General features: G+C 42.7%; 1 protein-coding gene across 1 annotated transcript in view; it reads left to right on the top strand.

The window, feature by feature from the left end:
* The first annotated feature begins 695 nt into the window (after positions 1-695).
* spag9a (sperm associated antigen 9a) overlaps positions 696-19,845 on the top strand; it is a 49,353-nt gene continuing 30,203 nt past the window's right edge. The window contains exons 1-4 of the mRNA XM_038987596.1: positions 696-1,258; positions 11,293-11,413; positions 17,373-17,443; positions 19,494-19,588. Of these exons, the coding sequence (XP_038843524.1) occupies positions 959-1,258; positions 11,293-11,413; positions 17,373-17,443; positions 19,494-19,588 (587 nt within the window). The 5' untranslated portion in view covers positions 696-958. The remainder of the gene's footprint in view (positions 1,259-11,292; positions 11,414-17,372; positions 17,444-19,493; positions 19,589-19,845) is intronic.

The raw sequence follows: 19,845 nt of genomic DNA on the forward strand, positions 1-19,845 counted from the left end.
GGGTTTGTGAGATAGTGGGTTACAAATACAATGTATAATTTATTGAAGAAATATGTTATTTATTGCATATATTATTTTTATATTTTATTTATTTATTATTTAGCTACTTTATTGAGGAAAACTTTACTTACCATGACTGATAGCTATCTTAAGATCAATGCACTAACTGTAAATCGCTCTGGATAAGAGCATCTGCTAAATAACTAAAATGTAATCGTTATTAGAGCAGGATCTTAAAGTATTTGAGGACAATGGAATTTAAATAAAGATGCCTTTATTAACAGTATACTGTCGTATTACTATGGTATTACTATAATGTGTTTGACTATATCATATGACTAGCCCTAGGCTTAACATTGTAGGCTACAAATATTCGGTAAAACTACATTGTCCACGTTAAAATATGACGTCACCACGTGATACTCAGCTGGGCTGCATTCAGGAAGTTTTTACGTTCTGGAACGTTCAATTGAACGGAAACGGTGCTGAACGACCAGTTGAATAACGTGGAGGTTGTGGGTTGGGGAAACTGATGTATAATAATAACGGTTGCGGGAACGCTGTCAGCATGGCCACTGCCCTTTAAATATGTCACTCGTTGCTTCAAGTCACACCTCACCACACCTACCAAACGGGAGCAAACGTACCTCAGTCTGTTCAAGAACGTACGAAAACGTTTTTGAAAACGTGTCGTTCAGTACAAACAGTTCTGCAACGTAGCAAACGTTCAAGTGAACTGAACGCACCTCTGTTGTGAGAGAACGGAACCGGAGGAAAAAAGTATCCACGTATATCGAACGCTTCCAGTGAGGGACAATTACACGGATATTGCCATTTCAATTCAAGCTTTTAAAGGGAATACACATTCGATTTTCTTAAAGAAAATAACGGAATTCATAGTGGCGGGGTAAGTGTAAATCCTATTCACAGGACCCATTTGTTCAAGGAAGGGAAGAAAATGGAGTTGGAAGACGGAGTAGTGTACCAGGACGACCCGGGGACATCGGCTATGATGTCGGAGCGGGTATCGGGCCTGGCCAACTCCATCTACCGCGAGTTCGAGAAACTGATAGGAAAATATGACGAAGATGTGGTGAAAGAACTGATGCCGCTCGTCGTGGCTGTGCTGGAGAACCTGGATTCGGTGTTCGCGGAAAACCAGGAACATGAAGTGGAACTAGAACTGTTAAAGGAGGACAACGAACAGCTCATCACGCAGTATGAACGGGAGAAAGCGCTGAGGAAACACGCAGAGGAGGTGAGTCCGGGCAGCGAACGACGGAGAGAGGGAGTGAGATGGAGGACATTGACAGCGGATTTTAAACGCTGCCTCTCGCTGCAAGGCCACGCAAGCCAGCCAAAGCATCCCTACCGATGTCTATGTGTAGTGTAGAACATGCACGTGGTGCAACGTTGTCAACAAGGGATACCCACGAGGCTAATAATCTTATTGTGCAAGGAGAGCCACGTTCGTAATATCTGCTTCCCAGTTAGAGGAGTAACTGTGTGATTAGTTTAGCATCATGCTAACAGTAGCCTACCCATCCATGGTGGATTGATTCACAGTAGCCTCAATTTCATCATCATGCACTAACACACAGAATGCCTGCGACCTAGATGTTTTTCTCCTCCAAGTTTATAGGTGCGCTTTTGATGTTGCCATGAGGACGTAGCCCCCAGTTACATTCAACCATCCATCCTTTTTTGTCAGACTGTTTGCCTGCTTGGCTATTGTAGTTGACAGAAACAGCTGTCAGCCTCCTATCACTTTGCATGCAAATATCTTTAGTACATTGTTTCTTCTCCAAAGATAGACAGAGACACTGGGAGAACAGTCTTCCTGTCGCGGTAAATCCAGTCATGTCATCAGAAACATCCCACCTGTGTTCTGCTCTCATAGCCATTTGCCCCTGTCTAGACCAATGATGTGTATTAACCCTGGATGACTGACAGGGGGTGCTGTATTTAAGCCACCTAGCAGTCATCTTGGTACTTATCAATTGTAAAAAAAAAACAACCATTTTGGAAGCTATAGAAATGCATTTATCAATGTCTACATTTGTTTTTGCCACGCCTATTATAGTACAGACACTTTAATGCAGACTTTAAGTAAGTCAGGTGAGAGGCAGCTTCACCGCTGCGCCCTCCTCTGACTGACCATCAGATGCAGACCATCAGTCCCAGTAAATAAATGCAAATGATTATGCTCAGTGCCTTGCAAGTAATACCAACAAATGTTCTATTACCAGTGTGATCATATACCTAAAATGTTTTAATATAATTTCAAAATGGTCTGAGAAGAACAACTTTGGCAGGGCAATTCAAGCATAGCCAACATGCAGTGATGATGTATTGGGCCTATAGTCTACTGCACAAACCTCATTGCTACAGAACTGTTTTTAATTGGTTAATGTTTCATAGGTTTAGGTTTAAAACAAAATCTGAGCGGTAGATCCCGGATTGCATTTAGACTCAAAGTGATCTTGCATCAGTAAAGGTTGGTGACCACTGCTCTAAACTAAAGCATCAGTAATCAGACAAGAGTATAGACAAATACAGCCAGGCTATTATACAGCGTCCATAAGTGGGCAGCACTTACCTATTGTAGTCTAGGAAAAACCCTTAACTGTTTATGAATGAGTAGTTACACACTTACATTTATGAGAAGGGTGAATCAGGACTCATGTTATAGAGACAAACATTCCTAATCGAGCAAGGTACATTGGACACGCGCACGCACACACACACACACACACACACACACAGAAGATGCTGTATTCTGCCTCAGAAGCAGCAGGTTTAGTGACTCAGCAGTTTATCATGACTGCTCATCGGATGGAGAGAGGAGGAGAGGATGAGGTGAGAAAGGACAGAACAGAATTAAGAGGACAGGACAAGCGAGTGGAGAAGAGGAGGGGAGATCAAACAGAACTGGGTTTTACTGGCACTTGCAGTATGAAGGGCTTTCATGCTATATCTGCAATCACACCTTTTCTCACTGTATCATCCTGAATGAGTTGTTACTTGAGTAATCATGACATTGCTACTCAAATATGTAAAAATATAAAATAATCCGGAGTGTATAATACTGTGAGAATAAAGTTCCTTCTGTCAGTTCCATCCGTCAGTCTGCATCGTTTCAACTGCTTTGGATATGCGTCTGGGCGGCAGGAAGCCTAGTGGTTAGATGCAGGTAGCATAGTGGATAGAGTCAAGTAGCCTAGTGGTTAGAGCGTTGGGCCTGTAACTGAAAGGTTGCTAGATCAAATCCCTACCCCTGAACAACACAGTTAACCCACTGTTCCTAAGCTGTCATTGTAAGTAAGAATTTGTTCTTAACTTCTTTGGGCTGACAGCACTTTCACTGGCTGATATGACAACAGCCAGTGAAAGTACAGGGCGTCAAATTCAAAACAGAAATCTCATAATTAAAATTCCTCAGACATACAAGTATCTTATACCATTTTAAAGGTACTCTTGTTGTTAATCCCCACCACAGTGTCCGATTTCAAAAACGATTTACAGCGAAAGCACCACAAACGATTATGTTAGGTCACCGCCAAGTCACAGAAAAAGACAGCCATTTTTCCAGCCAAAGAGAGGAGTCACAAAAAGCAGAAATAGAGATAAAATGAATCACTAACCTTTGATGATCTTCATCAGATGACACTCATAGGACTTCATGTTATACAATACATGTATGTTTTGTTCGGTAAAGCACATATTTATATCCAAAAATCGGAGTTTACATTGGCGCGTTATGTTCAGTAGTTCCAAAACATTCGGTGATTTTGCAGAGAGCCACATCAATTTACAGAAATACTCATCATAAATGTTGATGAAAATACAAGTATTAAACATGGAACTTTAGATTAACTTTTCCTTAATGCAACCGCTGTGTCAGATTTCAAAAAAGCTTTCCCGAAAAAGCACACCATGCAATAATCTGAGTAGAGCGCTAAGACAAGACAACAAGCCAAACAGATATCCACCATCTTTTGTAGTCAACATAAATCAGAAATAGCATTATAAATATTCACTTACCTTTGATGATCTTCATCAGAATGCACTCCCAGGAATCCCAGTTCCACAATAAATGTTTGATTTGTTCGATAAAGTTAATAATTTATGTCTAAATACCTCCTTGTTGTTCTCCCAGTAATCCAAATCCATGACGCGCGAGCAAACAAAGCAGACGAAAAGTAATTTTTTTTTGTCACAGCCCGTAGAAACTTGTCAAACGATGTATGGAATCAATCTTTAGGATGTTTTTAACATAAATCTTCAATTATGTTCCAACCGGACAATTCCATTGTCTGTAGAAGAGCAATGGAACTCAAGCTAACTCTCACGTGAACACGCATTTTCAGGTCTTGGCACTCTGCCAGACACCTGGCTCAAAGAGCTCTCATTCCCCCCTCCTTTATAGTAGAGGCATCAAACAAGTTTCTAAAGACTGTTGACATCTAGTGGAAGCCGTAGGAAGTGCAAAAGGACCAATATCCCACTGTAAGTTCAATAGGGGCTGAGTTGAAAATCGACCAACCTCAGATTTCCCACTTCCTGGTTGGATTTTTTCTCAGGTTTTTGTCTGCCATTTGAGTTCTGTTATACTCACAGACATCATTCAAACTTCAGAGTCTTTTCTATCCAATACTACTAATAATATGCATATATTAGCATCTGGGACTGAGTAGGAGGCAGTTTACTCTGGGCACCTTTTTCATCCAAGCTACTCAATACTGCCCCCAGCCATAAGAAGTTAACTGACTTGCCTTGTTAAATAAAGGTTAAATGAAAAAATAGTGTCTTAAGCTCCTCCCTCTAGTAAATATAACATATTAAGCTCCTCCCTCTAGTAAAGGTAACATATTAAGCTCCTCTAGTAAAGGTAAAGAAATAGAAGAGGAACTTAGCATCTATCCAGGCCCATACACAGTCATGACCCTACCTCAGTGGGCAGAACGATCACCATAGAGCTAAAGGTTGCCTTACCCCTACAGCAGACCTAGGATCAGCTCATCCTACCACAATTTTTACCTCAGCCATTTGGGGTTAAAATAACAAAACTGAGCTTTGATCAGTGGTTACAGACAACTTCATCCAAGACTCCGAGACTGGGACTACAGAGAGACAGACGGTCTGAATCACATCCAATTCTCCTTCACTAAGACTCAGGGCCAGGCAGCAATAGGTCCACCAAACACACACACACGGACACAAACCAGACTGGGCTGTGCAGTTCGGCTTCACTTGCTGCACTGCCCAGTCTGGTTTGACCTATTTCTGTGTGTGTTTTGGTTTGTGTCCATGTGTGTGTGTGTTTGGTGGACCTTTTGCTGCCTGGCCCTGAGTCTTAGTGAAGGAGAATTGGATGTGATTCAGACCGTCTGTCTCTCTGTAAATTGCAATGCCTATTTCTACACTCAGCGTGTGGTGCTGTTTTAGGCCCCTCCGCTCTGTCCAGGCTGTGACAGAGACAGTGAGACACACACACACACACACACTCCAGCCCGCCTTGGGTTTCTTAATCCCAGGAAGCCCTGTGTTCCCCAGAAAAGATGCAGATGAGGAGGAGGGGGGGTGGGGACCGAGGTTTTCGTATTGTAGGCTGTGTGGGTTATGATTTCTAGGTCATGTGATTCTTTGTGATGGCCAGGGCTCAATGAGATGGAGCGACTTCCCTGTGCCTTGGCTTCTATTACGTACTCTTGGGCCTGGTGTTGCACCATAAACCTTCCCCATTTTACTCAATATTGACCTACTCTGTTTCCAAGGGAATGGTTTGTCAAACCCTCTTGGATTTTATCCAGGAGAAAATAAAGAGCAACATCTGTTCCCCTAATGTCTTATAGGCCACTCTGAAATATAAAAAGGAAATGCCACATTGCTGCTCATGTTCCTAAGTGATGTTATTATAACAACGTTTCCACCCTTAGGTCTTCATCAGGCAAAAGTACCTGGATGTGCGTGTGTTCTTCAGCTTTTATAGGCCACTCTGCCACGTATTGATTCTGTTGTCGTTATTTAACAGATCGCTCAAATCGAAAACACAAACCTGTAAAAATAAAAAGGGTGTTTGGGTATGTGCATCTTCTCACCACTATGAGGAGTAAAGTCTCCATGATATAGTAGTTTATCACGCAGTTCCCTTTGTACAAATTATTGATACACTGTTTGACTGTTTATATAAATGTGAGTGAGCGTAAGTAGGTTTCACTCCAGTTCGACATTCATCCCTAAGGTGTGGTTATAAACTGACACTTTACAGACATGTGGCAAGTAATACTTCATCCGTAACCGATGTTATGAATCTACATGGATGCAAACAATGGCCGTTCCCTCAGAGGTGGCACCACCGGTTCAAAAGTGGTGTGGCAAAATTAGTCTGTGTCTCTTCTGGGGCCTGGAGTTTTTCCTGATCATGACCTGGTCAGGTAAAACTCTGGGTCCTATTCACAGGCTATGTCAAAATATTCTTATTATACACAGCTTCCCTTTTCATCTGTGCTATGACTATAGGCCTGTGGTTTTAATTGTCTGGTCATGTGAATTGAAAACAATCTTGACCTAAAATGGCTCAAACTATCTGTAAGGGAGTGTGTAACTGGCGGGAAGTCAGGCGCAGGAGAGCAAAACTGGGTAATCAACGGAGCAGTTTTATTCATAAAAACCCCCGGAAACCAGAACAACAAACAAATGAGTACAAAACCCGTCGCGCACCAGAGAAAACGTGCACATGCACTTACAATAAACATTTCCGCAAAAAGACATGGGGGGAACAGAGGGTTAAATACATAACATGTAATGAGGGAAATTAGACCAGGTGTTTGGGAAGACAAGACAAAACAAAAGGAAAATTAAAGTGGATCGATGATGGCTAGAAGACCGGCGACGCCGAAGTCGTGACACTATCACAAACCTTGTTGTTATTCATTCTGAATATAATATCAAAAGAGCCAGAGACAACAACTTCAGTGGACAACATAGTCTGTAGTTTAGTGAACTACTAAAGCAGGGCTGAGCGTTATGCAAAGTATGGTTACAATGACCTTAAATATTAATTACACTCTACACACACACAATGTTAAGCAGTGTACTTTGAAAAATAAATACAGAAAGGTTTCAATGTAGAAAGTTTACATTTTATGTCATCTGATTAAAGATGCTCTTCTGCAATTAATTCTGTAAGCTTTATGTAAGGCAGGGTTACATTTAACACTATACACAGTAGACTTTGTAACAGTTTTTTTATGTGTAAGTTATAAAACCACTAACCTTGTGTTGTTGTCTAACAATGTTGTTATTATGATGGCTGGCCAGCCTAGTGAAGCAAAGACACAGCCAAGGCTTGTTCATCAGAGTAGTGACTGACTCATCTACAATTCACCTTGCATCATATGTAACTAGGCCTACTCATTATTATTTGTAAATTAGTCAGTCACCATTTACCTACAATGCATCACATATAAACCCAGCAAAAAAATTATCTTCCCTTTTTCAGGACCCTGTCTTTCAAAGATAATTCATAAAAATCAAAATAACTTTACAGATCTTCATTGTAAAGGGTTTAACACTGTTTCCCACCTGTGGAACGGTCGTTAAGACACTAACAGCTTACGGATGGTAGGCAATTAAGGTCACAGTTATGAAAACTTAGGACACTACAGAGGCCTTTCTACTGACTCTGAAAAACACCAAAAGAAAGATGCCCAGGGTCCCTGCTCATCTGCGTGAATGTGCTTTAAGCATGCTGCAAGGAGGCATGAGAACTGCAGATGTGGCCAGGGCAATAAATTGCAATGTCCATACTGTGAGACGCCTAAGACAGCGCTACAGGGAGACAGGACGGACAGCTGATCGTCCTCGCAGTGGCAGACCACGTGTAACAACACCTGCACAGGATCGGTACATCCTGACATCACACCTGTGGGACAGGAACAGGACAACAACAACAACTGCCCGAGTTACACCAGGAACGCACAATCCCTCCATCAGTGTCTGCAATAGGCTGAGAGAGACTGGGCTGAGGGCTTGTAGGCCTGTTGTAAGGTAGGTCCTCACCAGACATCACAGGCAATAATGTCACCTATGGGCACAAACCCACCGTCGCTGGACCAGACAGGACTGGCAAAAAGTGCTCTTCACTGACGAGTTGCAGTTTTGTTCAAACCAGGGGTGATGGTTGGATTCGCATTTATCGTTGAAGGAATGAGCGTTACACCATTACACCGGGGCCTGTACTCTGGAGCGGGATCGATTTGGAGGTGGAGTGTCCGTCATGGTCTGGGGCGGTGTGTCACAGCATCATCGGACTGAGCTTGTTGTCATTGCAGGCAATCTCAACGCTGTGCGTTACAGGAAAGACATCCTCCTCCCTCATGTGGTACCCTTCCTGCAGGCTCATCCTGACATGACCCTCCAGCATGACAATGCCACCAGCCATACTGCTCGTTCTGTGCGTGATTTCCTGCAAGACAGGAATGTCAGTGTTCTGCCATGGCCAGCTAAGACCCCGGATCTCCCATTGAACACGTCTGGGACATGTTGGATCGGAAGGTGAGGGAACTTGCAGGTGCCTTGGTTGAAGAGTGGGGTAGCATCTCACAGCAAGAACTGGCAAATCTGGTGCAGTCCTTGAGGAGGAGATGCACTGCAGTACTTAATGCAGCTGGTGGCCACACCAGTTACTGACTGTTACTTTTCATTTTGACCCCCCCCTTTGTTCAGGGACACATTATTCAATTTCTGTTAGTCACATGTCTGTGGAACTTGTTCATTTTATGTCTCAGTTGTTGAATCTTGTTATGTTCATACAAATATTTACACATGTTAAGTTTGTTGAAAATGAACACAGTTGACAGTGAGAGGACGTTTCTTTTTTTTGCTGAGTTGAGATGTTCTCGACCATGGACAGTGAAAACATATTTCACCCTTCAAGACTCTGCTTGCCTAGACTCACTACACTGCTTCCAACAACACCTTGTTGGGACATGAGACGGTCAATGAAACACCAACATTTCAGATGACACAAACTGACACGGGTAGTACTCCAAAACAAATGATGCAATTTTAACCATCGGTTCAAGAAGTATCTCTGGGTAGGCCAAGGGGCCTCGTTCAGAAGAGCAACATTAGATAACTAAAGTGCTGCAGTGGAGAGTGGAGATGATGACAGGGCAGTCCGTGTCCCAAATGGCATCCTATTCCCTATATAGTACACTACTTTTGACCAGAGCCCTAAGGGCCCATTTGGCGCACTACATAGGGAATAAGTTGCCATTTGGGATGCAAACTAACTGTTGAACTGCATTAACCAGAGTCCCGATGAGGGGTGTTATGAATCATGGGGATATGGAATGTTCCATGCTGTGATTCCTCATATGCATCATCTCCTCTCTCCTTTCCTCTTTATTGTGTCCATCCTTCCCAGCATAGGTTGGTTCCCTGGTGCTCACTGTAGGAACTGATTGCCTGTCAAATCCATATATTCAATTATTAAATCAACTACTTTCAACATTTTCATTGAAAATAATATCCCCCTTTTCATGAAGTAGATTTTATTGAATGTCACTCATTCTATATTGCACTCTATTCTAACCAAACCTGCATTACCAGTACATGTCAGTAGGTGTCACTGTGCACTAGCTAATGTGTGGTCATATTGTCTGTAGACTGCTTTGTGGTGGAATTTGTATGTTTTTTACTTTTAAGACAGGGAAATTTGCAACACAAACCTTTGTGAATAATCACCAGCTGTGCAAATAAAATAATATGCCAATGAACATTACTGGACTAACAAACTGTCTGACTAACCTTTCCAGGAACTTCCGTATCCATTGTCCTGGGTAGCAGCAGCAGATCGTTTCATCTTCTTTATCCTGTGCCAAACACATTTATTCAGTGAGTCTAAATCATAATGTTAGCTGCTGGCTGCATGCTTGCATCAACCTAGCTAGCTAATGTTAGGCTACTCTAAAGCTAACGTTAGTCATTTTGTTAGCTAGCTAGCTATAGATTGGATCATTCTAGATCGTTTTAGATGACTAAACTGCTTTTATTAACTGCTTTTATTCACACATGCCTTGTTTTCCATGAAAATGTGTGTTCACTCTCATGAGGGTTTCCACTAGATAACACGACCACAAAGTCAGATTGCTCCAGGATTCCACACTGGAGAGGAGCGTGAGCGAAGAAATAAACCAAGTGCAGAGTCAAAAAACGATGTGCTGGTGCAACCAAAAAGAGTTGCTGAGAGGCGTGGTTGATTAGGCTCTGTAGGCTGTAGCTAGGAGACCACTGTGACTGACAAGTGAATCCACCTGTCACAGCGAGCATGGGGGTTACCATGTGAAATCCCAGGGACAGGGTGTTATTCACTAAAACATGTAAACGGGCTGAAATTGGGGGAGGTACTATGTCAACTTGTCCAATAAGAAATGCCTGCTTTCTTTTCTGTTGCAAAATGTTTTTCTATGACGTGAACTATTGAATTTGTCTGGTAAACGTGTTCAATGCCGCTGTATTCACACCAGATTGAAGTACTGGGGGAAAGGCTGTCTTGCCACACGTTTTCCAGCGGCTCTGCGCTCCCTGGTTTGTTCTTCTAGGGGAGAGGAGCACAGAAGGCCTGGATAATACAGTATGGTGGCCAGATGATTAGCTGCGGCCTTTCTTGCCGTGTTGAACGTTACAGGTAGAAATGTATTGTATAGAATGTCATGGCTTTGTTTAATGATGAAAAAATAGAATTATCTGATGTACTGTAGGTAGCTCTAATTTCAATGCATCTATAAATGTGAAAACAGAAAAGAAGAAAGGAGAGGACTGAAGAGCAGGCTAGAGTAAAGGATTACAGCTGGCAGGATGTGGAAACACACACACACACACACACACACACACACACACTGGCTTTCTGTCCAGGACACACTTCTCTGACACACCAGGAGGATGTGGGAGGGGAGGGGACCTGCATTTCAGGGTGAACAGAAGACTTCCAGATCCTCTCTATCCTGTGGGAGTGTAACGTAGTAGTAGACATCCCTGCTTCTTAGAGTGTAGTCTAGACTATGTTGTGGCAGTAGATACACATGTACCCCTCTGCATAACGTACAGGGGGGTCCTGTATTTGGTCAAATAATAATTCTGCTTTCTATATTCGCAGTGTCTCTTTTAAACTGTATTACGCAATGTGTGGTGTGTGTGTGTGGTGTGAGAGAGTGGTGTGTGTGTGTGTATATATGTTACTGACGAGAGAGAGTTACTGAGAGTCCTCTGTGTGTCTCTGAGCAGAAGTTCATGGAGTTTGAGGACAGTCAGGAGCAGGAGAAGAAGGACCTTCAGAACCATGTGGGCAGAATGGAGTCCCACTCCCGCCAGCTGGAACTCAAGATCAAGAACTACGCAGACCAAAGTAAGTTTACACACACACACACACACACACACACACACACATAGGCTGAATCCCAAATCAACCCCTTACCCTCCCCTTACCCTCACTTGCACGTTCACACGCACCTCCGCCATTTGCACAAGTGTCCCAGAGCCGAGTGAGTGAAAACTATCGAGGGTGTGTAGGGGCTTATTAGCCCCTCCGGTAGGCACTTCGACTGAGCCTGCAACACTGCCTGCTCCATAGCAAAGTTCAATCCCATAAAGCACTGCGTTATTTTTGAGTTTGCCCAATTTCACACAAAAGAATGGAGAGACGTGCCTTATGCATTTGTTTATGTCTAATGTCGAGACTTGACACATGTAAAAGATGAAATACCTCCCAAATTAAATGTTTAACTGTTGCTGAGGTTTAGATTTTGTAAAACGACAGGGTGGATTTGTTCACTTGAAATTCATGCTTGTTTTATTATTTAAAAGTGGAACATGAATTGCATCATTCAAGTCAGGAGTGTGTCCTGACGATGATGGGTTTATTGATCCCCTCGTCACTCTCTGGAAGTCACCCTCAGAGTTTCGTCAGCAACACGTGACAACGGAGTGATTTGGTAGGGGCAAGGAGGTGGTTCTCCTCTTTCTCCTCTCTCCCTCTCACACTGAATCCACACATACATTACCCACCCACCCACACACCTACATACATGCATTTCACATCATTGGTATGCCTACCATTTTGCACACAGCAGTCCATATATAGCATCTCCATGGAGCCCAGTGCAAATGTATTTCCACACACACACACACACACACACACACACACACACACACACATACTCTTTTTGGGTAACAGTAATGGGATTACAGGATTACTGTTACTCCCATCCTCTTTAAGTGGCAGCCAGGCACCACATCCTTTAGGGAACACAAGCATCCACAGTCTGATGTGATAGCTCAAACCTCTGTTAGCAATGACGTATTGAGGAGGAGAGAACCACAGCTTCATAAACTGACATACTGCTGTTGTTCTTCAGTCTTAGGAAAATGCCAATCTGACTGCCAGTTCCTGCTTCAGCCATTTCCTTTATTGTTGTCATGCTAAACAATTGCTAAAGCAGAAACAGACTGGCAATCCAGGACTGGGAAATGCAGATTGTAACGGCACACGCCCTGTGTGTATAAACAGTCACGAGTCCCATCTGTGTAGTTAACCATCTGTAGAGCACGCTGCCCTGGCTGCTGCCACTCCCAGTCTGTGGTGAATAATTCATTGGTCATGATGCTGTTCCAGACAGGCGTTCTCCAACCAGGGCAGAGTCCACAGCTACTCTGTGTAGAGTAGTCCACAGCTACTCTGTGTAGAGTAGTCCACAGCTACTCTGTGTAGAGTAGTCCACAGCTACTCTGTGTAGAGTAGTCCACAGCTACTCTGTGTAGAGTAGTCCACAGCTACTCTGTGTAGAGTAGTCCACAGCTACTCTGTGTAGAGTAGTCCACAGCTACTCTGTGTAGAGTAGCCCACAAGCTACTCTGTGGATAGTCTTGAACAGCAGGCATCTTCTCTTACTTGCCCTCCTACTTCAATTGGGAAGCTTGTATGAAAGGAGAAGATGAGTGGACTTTCAGATCCGTGGTTACTTTGCAGGACAATGCTACACTAGACTGCTGTTTAGACATGGTGTGTATCTGCAGCAGGGTTGTGGTCAATTCCAGTCAATTCTGGAAGTACACTGAAATTCCAATTATTTTCAATGCTTTTCACTTATGAAAATTGGATTTTGGTTTACTTTCTGAATTGCCTGGAATTAAAATGGAATTGACCCTAACCCTGATCTACAGACACAACTCTTGGTTTCTTTGACAATGGCGTTCATTGTCTTTTGTCAAAAGAAACAGAATATTGCGTAGATGCAGTTCTTCCTCTCACCCAGTCCACCCAACAGAGTGAGCCAACGTTCTAAACACACTAACTCGATCTACATCATACCCACTCTCGCCACTCCTCAGAGAAGGACCACAGAGCTGTCCTGCGGATGCCTGTAGGGCAGGCAGAGAGAAAGGCCCCTCCCATAGCTGGCCACAGTCACTGTGGTTCGTATGAATGGCTGGGAAGTATTTCCACCACAATGTGCATGTTAATGTAATACACTGCACCGATTCTTAAAAAACGTGATGAATCAATCCATCCATATGTGGTGACGGTTAGGCACCAGGCTAGACATGTACAGTATACATGGTATATGGGTGCAGTTGTATAGCACATACAGTATACATGGTATATGGGTGCAGTTGTATAGCACATACAGTATACATGGTATATGGGTGCAGTTGTATAGCACATACAGTATACATGGTATATGGGTGCAGTTGTATAGCACATACAGTATATGGCTCTGGCTAATTAGCCCTAAAACAGGGAGACAGACCTATCTACCTACCTACCTACCTACCTACCTACCTACCTGCCTACCTAATCCGGAGTCAGAACAACCTGTCCTCCTCTATGTGATGTGGAGTAGTGGTCCCTCATTCAGGAGATGTGTAATGGCTTGATATAATATCAATAACACCACATGGAGATAATGTTAATTAGGGAGATGGGGATGCGGCCCTTATCATGTAATCTACAGTCAGATAGAATGAATTCATTGGTCCCTGCCATGCTGGTCAAAGGGAATTCATCCACCAAAGAGGATCTGATCATACTGTAATGAAGACCCATGAATAACGACACGCTGCACCCACTACTGGACTGCACTGCCAGTCCGATGACATCATCATAAGTGGCCCACCACCACAGCCTTGTGTGACATGCGTTCCTAGTGCCAGTAGGCTACATCATGGAAATGGTACTGTTGACCTTGTTGTAGTGGTGCCATGTTCCCATGTTATATCATTCTCCCAGTACGCAATTATCTGACTTTACAGATTATTCTAGGGTTATCCCTGTACCAGAACATCACCACGAAAACCTCATAGCCGCTTCAACTCTGTTTCATCTAGACACAGAGTGGAGATGCTCTGTTTGATCTAGACACAGAGTGGAGATGCTCTGTTTGATCTAGACACAGAGTGGAGATGCTCTGTTTGATCTAGACACAGAGTGGAGATGCTCTGTTTGATCTAGACACAGAGTGGAGATGCTCTGTTTGATCTAGACACAGAGTGGAGATGCTCTGTTTCATCTAGACACAGAGTGGAGATGCTCTGTTTCATCTAGACACAGAGTGGAGATGCTCTGTTTCATCTAGACACAGAGTGGAGATGCTCTGTTTCATCTAGACACAGAGTGGAGATGCTCTGTTTGATCTAGACACAGAGTGGAGATGCTCTGTTTCATCTAGACACAGAGTGGAGATGCTCTGTTTCATCTAGACACAGAGTGGAGATGCTCTGTTTCATCTAGACACAGAGTGGAGATGCTCTGTTTCATCTAGACACAGAGTGGAGATGCTCTGTTTGATCTAGACACAGAGTGGAGATGCTCTGTTTGATCTAGACACAGAGTGGAGATGCTCTGTTTGATCTAGACACAGAGTGGAGATGCTCTGTTTGATCTAGACACAGAGTGGAGATGCTCTGTTTGATCTAGACACAGAGTGGAGATGCTCTGTTTGATCTAGACACAGAGTGGAGATGCTCTGTTTGATCTAGACACAGAGTGGAGATGCTCTGTTTGATCTAGACACAGAGTGGAGATGCTCTGTTTCATCTAGACACAGAGTGGAGATGCTCTGTTTCATCTAGACACAGAGTGGAGATGCTCTGTTTGATCTAGACACAGAGTGGAGATGCTCTGTTATATCAGTATACATCAACAGCACATATCAATTCATCACATGAAGTTACCCCGCCCTTATTTTCCTTTCACATCAGAAACAAACACAGAATCCCTCTAGAATAGTCATGGCATTTTCAATTCAAACATTACCATAACATCACAGCAGTATTTTCAATTCAAACATTACCCCAGTGTCCCAGCAGCGTTTGAAGAGTGTTAATGTCAGTGTAATTGATAGTATCCCTGTGCTGTGCTCCGGCTGTTGTGCTGCTCAATGCCAGGTTTAGGCTAAACCAGACAGACTAATGGGAGGATTAGGGTTTTTTGTCACCTCTTAAATCGGGCCTATTTAAAATCATTTGAGAGAGATTACCTCCTCTCAGTGCTGTGAGTTCCCCGCCCCATTGGCGTCACACATCAGTCTAGTGTCTGATGGCTTATTACTGTTGAAGCGAGGACACCTAGTGGCAGATAATTGTCATTACAGGGAGTAGAGTACAGTTAGTCCCACATCTTTCCGTCTTGGGCTGCTTTCAATTGATGTTGAAATGTGGGCAGTTCAAATCAGAGCAGTTCTATTTGTGTGGTCGTTGAAGCTTTACCTTTTGTCACAATATGGTGTTACTGATGATTCCCATTGGTTAGCCTCTGTGTCTGTGTGTTTCCTTATAAGAACAGCTACTAATTTAACAGCTGACTAGACTGGCGTTGGATAAGACTGATGATGTCAGTCAGACTGACTGACTGTCTGTCTGACACACTAATCATCTGACTGTCTGTCTGACACACTAATCATCTGACTGTCTGTCTGACAAACTGATCATCTGATTGACTGTCTGTTTGACAAACTGATCATCTGATAATCCGTTTGTCAGACAGACAGTCTATCTGACTGACTGTCTGTCTGACAAACTATTCATCTGACTGTCTGTCTGACAAACTGATCATCTGATTGACTGTCTGTTTGACAAACTGATCATCTGACCAACTGTCTGTCTGACAAACTAATCATCTGACTGACTGTCTGTCTGACAAACTGATCATCTGACTGACTGACTGTCTGACAAACTGATCATCTAACTGACTGACTGTCTGACAAACTAATCATCTGACTATCTGTCTGACAAACTGATCATCTGATTCACTGTCTGTCTGACAAACTGATCATCTGATTGACTGTCTGTCTGACAACCTGATCATCTGACTGACTGACTGTCTGACAAACTGATCATCTGACTGACTGTCTGTCTGACAAACTAATCATCTGACTATCTGATCATCTGATTGACTGTCTGTCTGACAAACTGATCATGTGACTGACTGTCTGTCTGACAAACTGATCATCTGACTGACTGTCTGTCTGACAAACTAATCATCTGACTGTCTGTCTGACAAACTGATCATCTGATTGACTGTCTGTTTGACAAACTGATCATCTGACTGACTGACTGTCTGACAAACTGATCATCTGATGGACTGTCTGTCTGACAAACTGATCATCTGGTAGACTGTCTGTCTGACAAACTGATCATCTGATAGACTGTCTGTCTGACAAACTGATCATCTGATTGACTGACTGTCTGACAAACTAATCATCTGACTGTCTGTCTGACAAACTGATCATCTGATTGACTGTCTGTCTGTCTGACAAACTGATAATCTGACTGACTGTCTGACAAACTGATCATCTGACTGACTGTCTGACAAACTGATCATCTGATAGACTGTCTGTTTGACAAACTGATCATCTGATAGACTGTCTTTCTGACAAACTCATCATCTGATTGACTGACTGTCTGACAAACTGATCATCTGACTGACTGTCTGACTGACTGTCTGTCTGACAAACTGATCATCTGACTGACTCTGTCTGACAAACTGATCATCTGACTGACTGACGGTCTGACAAACTGATCATCTGACTGACTGTCTGACAAACTGATCATCTGACTGACTGACTGTCTGACAAGCTGATAATCTGACTGACTGTCTGTCTGTCTGTCTGACAAACTGATAATCTGACTGACTGTCTGACTGACTGTCTGACAGACAAATTGATAATCTGACTGACTGACTGTCTGACAGACAAATTGATAATCTGACTGACTGACTGTCTGACAAACTGATAATCTGACTGACTGTCTGACAAATTGATAATCTGACTGACTGTCTGACTGATGTTCTTTCTTCTCTTCTCCTTCAGTCGGCAGGATGGAAGAGCGAGAGTCTGAGCTGAAGAAGGAGTTCAACTCACTCCATCAAAGACACACAGAGGTAAAGAGAGAGAGAGAGAGAAGAGGGAGCTCTTCCTATCTGTACTGTTTTCCTAAGAATAAGATTTCAAGTACCAAAAGTAAAACTAACCTCTCTGTTCTGTCCAATACAGATGATCCACAACAACACAGAGCATGTAGAACTAACCTATCTGTTCTGTCCATTACAGATGATCCATAACAACACAGAGCATGTAGAACTAACCTCTCTGTTCTGTCCATTACAGATTATCCATAACAACACAGAGCATGTAGAACTAACCAGTCTGTTCTGTCCATTACAGATTATCCATAACAACACAGAGCATGTAGAACTAACCTCTCTGTTCTGTCCATTACAGATTATCCATAACAACACAGAGCATGTAGAACTAACCTATCTGTTCTGTCCATTACAGATGATCCATAACAACACAGAGCATGTAGAACTAACCTCTCTGTTCTGTTCATTACAGATGATCCATAACAACACAGAGCATGTAGAACTAACCTCTCTGTTCTGTCCATTACAGATGATCCATAACAACACAGAGCATGTAGAACTAACCAGTCTGTTCTGTCCATTACAGATTATCCATAACAACACAGAGCATGTAGAACTAACCTCTCTGTTCTGTCCATTACAGATGATCCATAACAACACAGAGCATGTAGAACTAACCTCTCTGTTCTGTCCATTACAGATGATCCATAACAACACAGAGCATGTAGAACTAACCAGTCTGTTCTGTCCATTACAGATGATCCATAACAACACAGAGCATGTAGAACTAACCAGTCTGTTCTGTCCATTACAGATGATCCATAACAACACAGAGCATGTAGAACTAACCAGTCTGTTCTGTCCATTACAGATGATCCATAACTACACAGAGCATGTAGAACTAACCTGTCTGTTCTGTCCATTACAGATTATCCATAACAACACAGAGCATGTAGAACTAACCTGTCTGTTCTGTCCATTACAGATGATCCATAACTACATGGAGCATGTAGAACTAACCTGTCTGTTCTGTCCATTACAGATGATCCATAACTACACAGAGCATGTAGAACTAACCTGTCTGTTCTGTCCATTACAGATGATCCATAACAACACAGAGCATGTAGAACTAACCAGTCTGTTCTGTCCATTACAGATTATCCATAACAACACAGAGCATGTAGAACTAACCTGTCTGTTCTGTCCATTACAGATGATCCATAACAACACAGAGCATGTAGAACTAACCTCTCTGTTCTGTCCATTACAGATGATCCATAACAACACAGAGCATGTAGAACTAACCTCTCTGTTCTGTCCAATACAGATGATCCATAACAACACAGAGCATGTAGAACTAACCTCTCTGTTCTGTCCATTACAGATGATCCATAACAACACAGAGCATGTAGAACTAACCTCTCTGTTCTGTCCATTACAGATGATCCATAACAACACAGAGCATGTAGAACTAACCTCTCTGTTCTGTCCATTACAGATGATCCATAACAACACAGAGCATGTAGAACTAACCTCTCTGTTCTGTCCAATACAGATGATCCATAACAACACAGAGCATGTAGAACTAACCTCTCTGTTCTGTCCATTACAGATGATCCATAAACACATGGAGCATGTAGAACTAACCTGTCTGTTCTGTCCATTACAGATGATCCATAAACACATGGAGCATGTAGAACTAACCTGTCTGTTCTGTCCATTACAGATGATCCATAACAACACAGAGCATGTAGAACTAACCTCTCTGTTCTGTCCATTACAGATGATCCATAACAACACAGAGCATGTAGAACTAACCTCTCTGTTATGTCCATTACAGATGATCCATAACAACACAGAGCATGTAGAACTAACCAGTCTGTTCTGTCCATTACAGATTATCCATAACAACACAGAGCATGTAGAACTAACCAGTCTGTTCTGTCCATTACAGATGATCCATAACTACATGGAGCATGTAGAACTAACCTCTCTGTTCTGTCCATTACATATGATCCATAACTACACGGAGCATGTAGAACTAACCAGTCTGTTCTGTCCATTACAGATGATCCATAACTACATGGAGCATGTAGAGAGGATCAAGCTCCACCATATGAGTGTAGTAGAGACTTCAGACTCTGGAACGGTGGGCAGAGTCAGGTAAGTCTTGGTGTTATACAGGTAACTGCCAAAATAATGGAAACACTTGATTAAATGAGGGTACAAAGTCTATTGAAAACAGGTACTTCCACACTGGTCTGTTTCCTGAGATAATTAAGAAATTAACATCCCATCATGCATAAATATTCTGGGCAGGCCATTATTTTGGCCACCATGGCTATGCCCCCATAGGATGACAATGACCCCATCCACAGGGTATGAGTGGTTTGATTATTAACTTTTTTTTTATTTAACAA

The sequence above is a fragment of the Salvelinus namaycush genome, chromosome 3 (genome assembly GCF_016432855.1).
Source record: "Salvelinus namaycush isolate Seneca chromosome 3, SaNama_1.0, whole genome shotgun sequence".
In the NCBI taxonomy this organism is placed as follows: domain Eukaryota; kingdom Metazoa; phylum Chordata; class Actinopteri; order Salmoniformes; family Salmonidae; genus Salvelinus; species Salvelinus namaycush.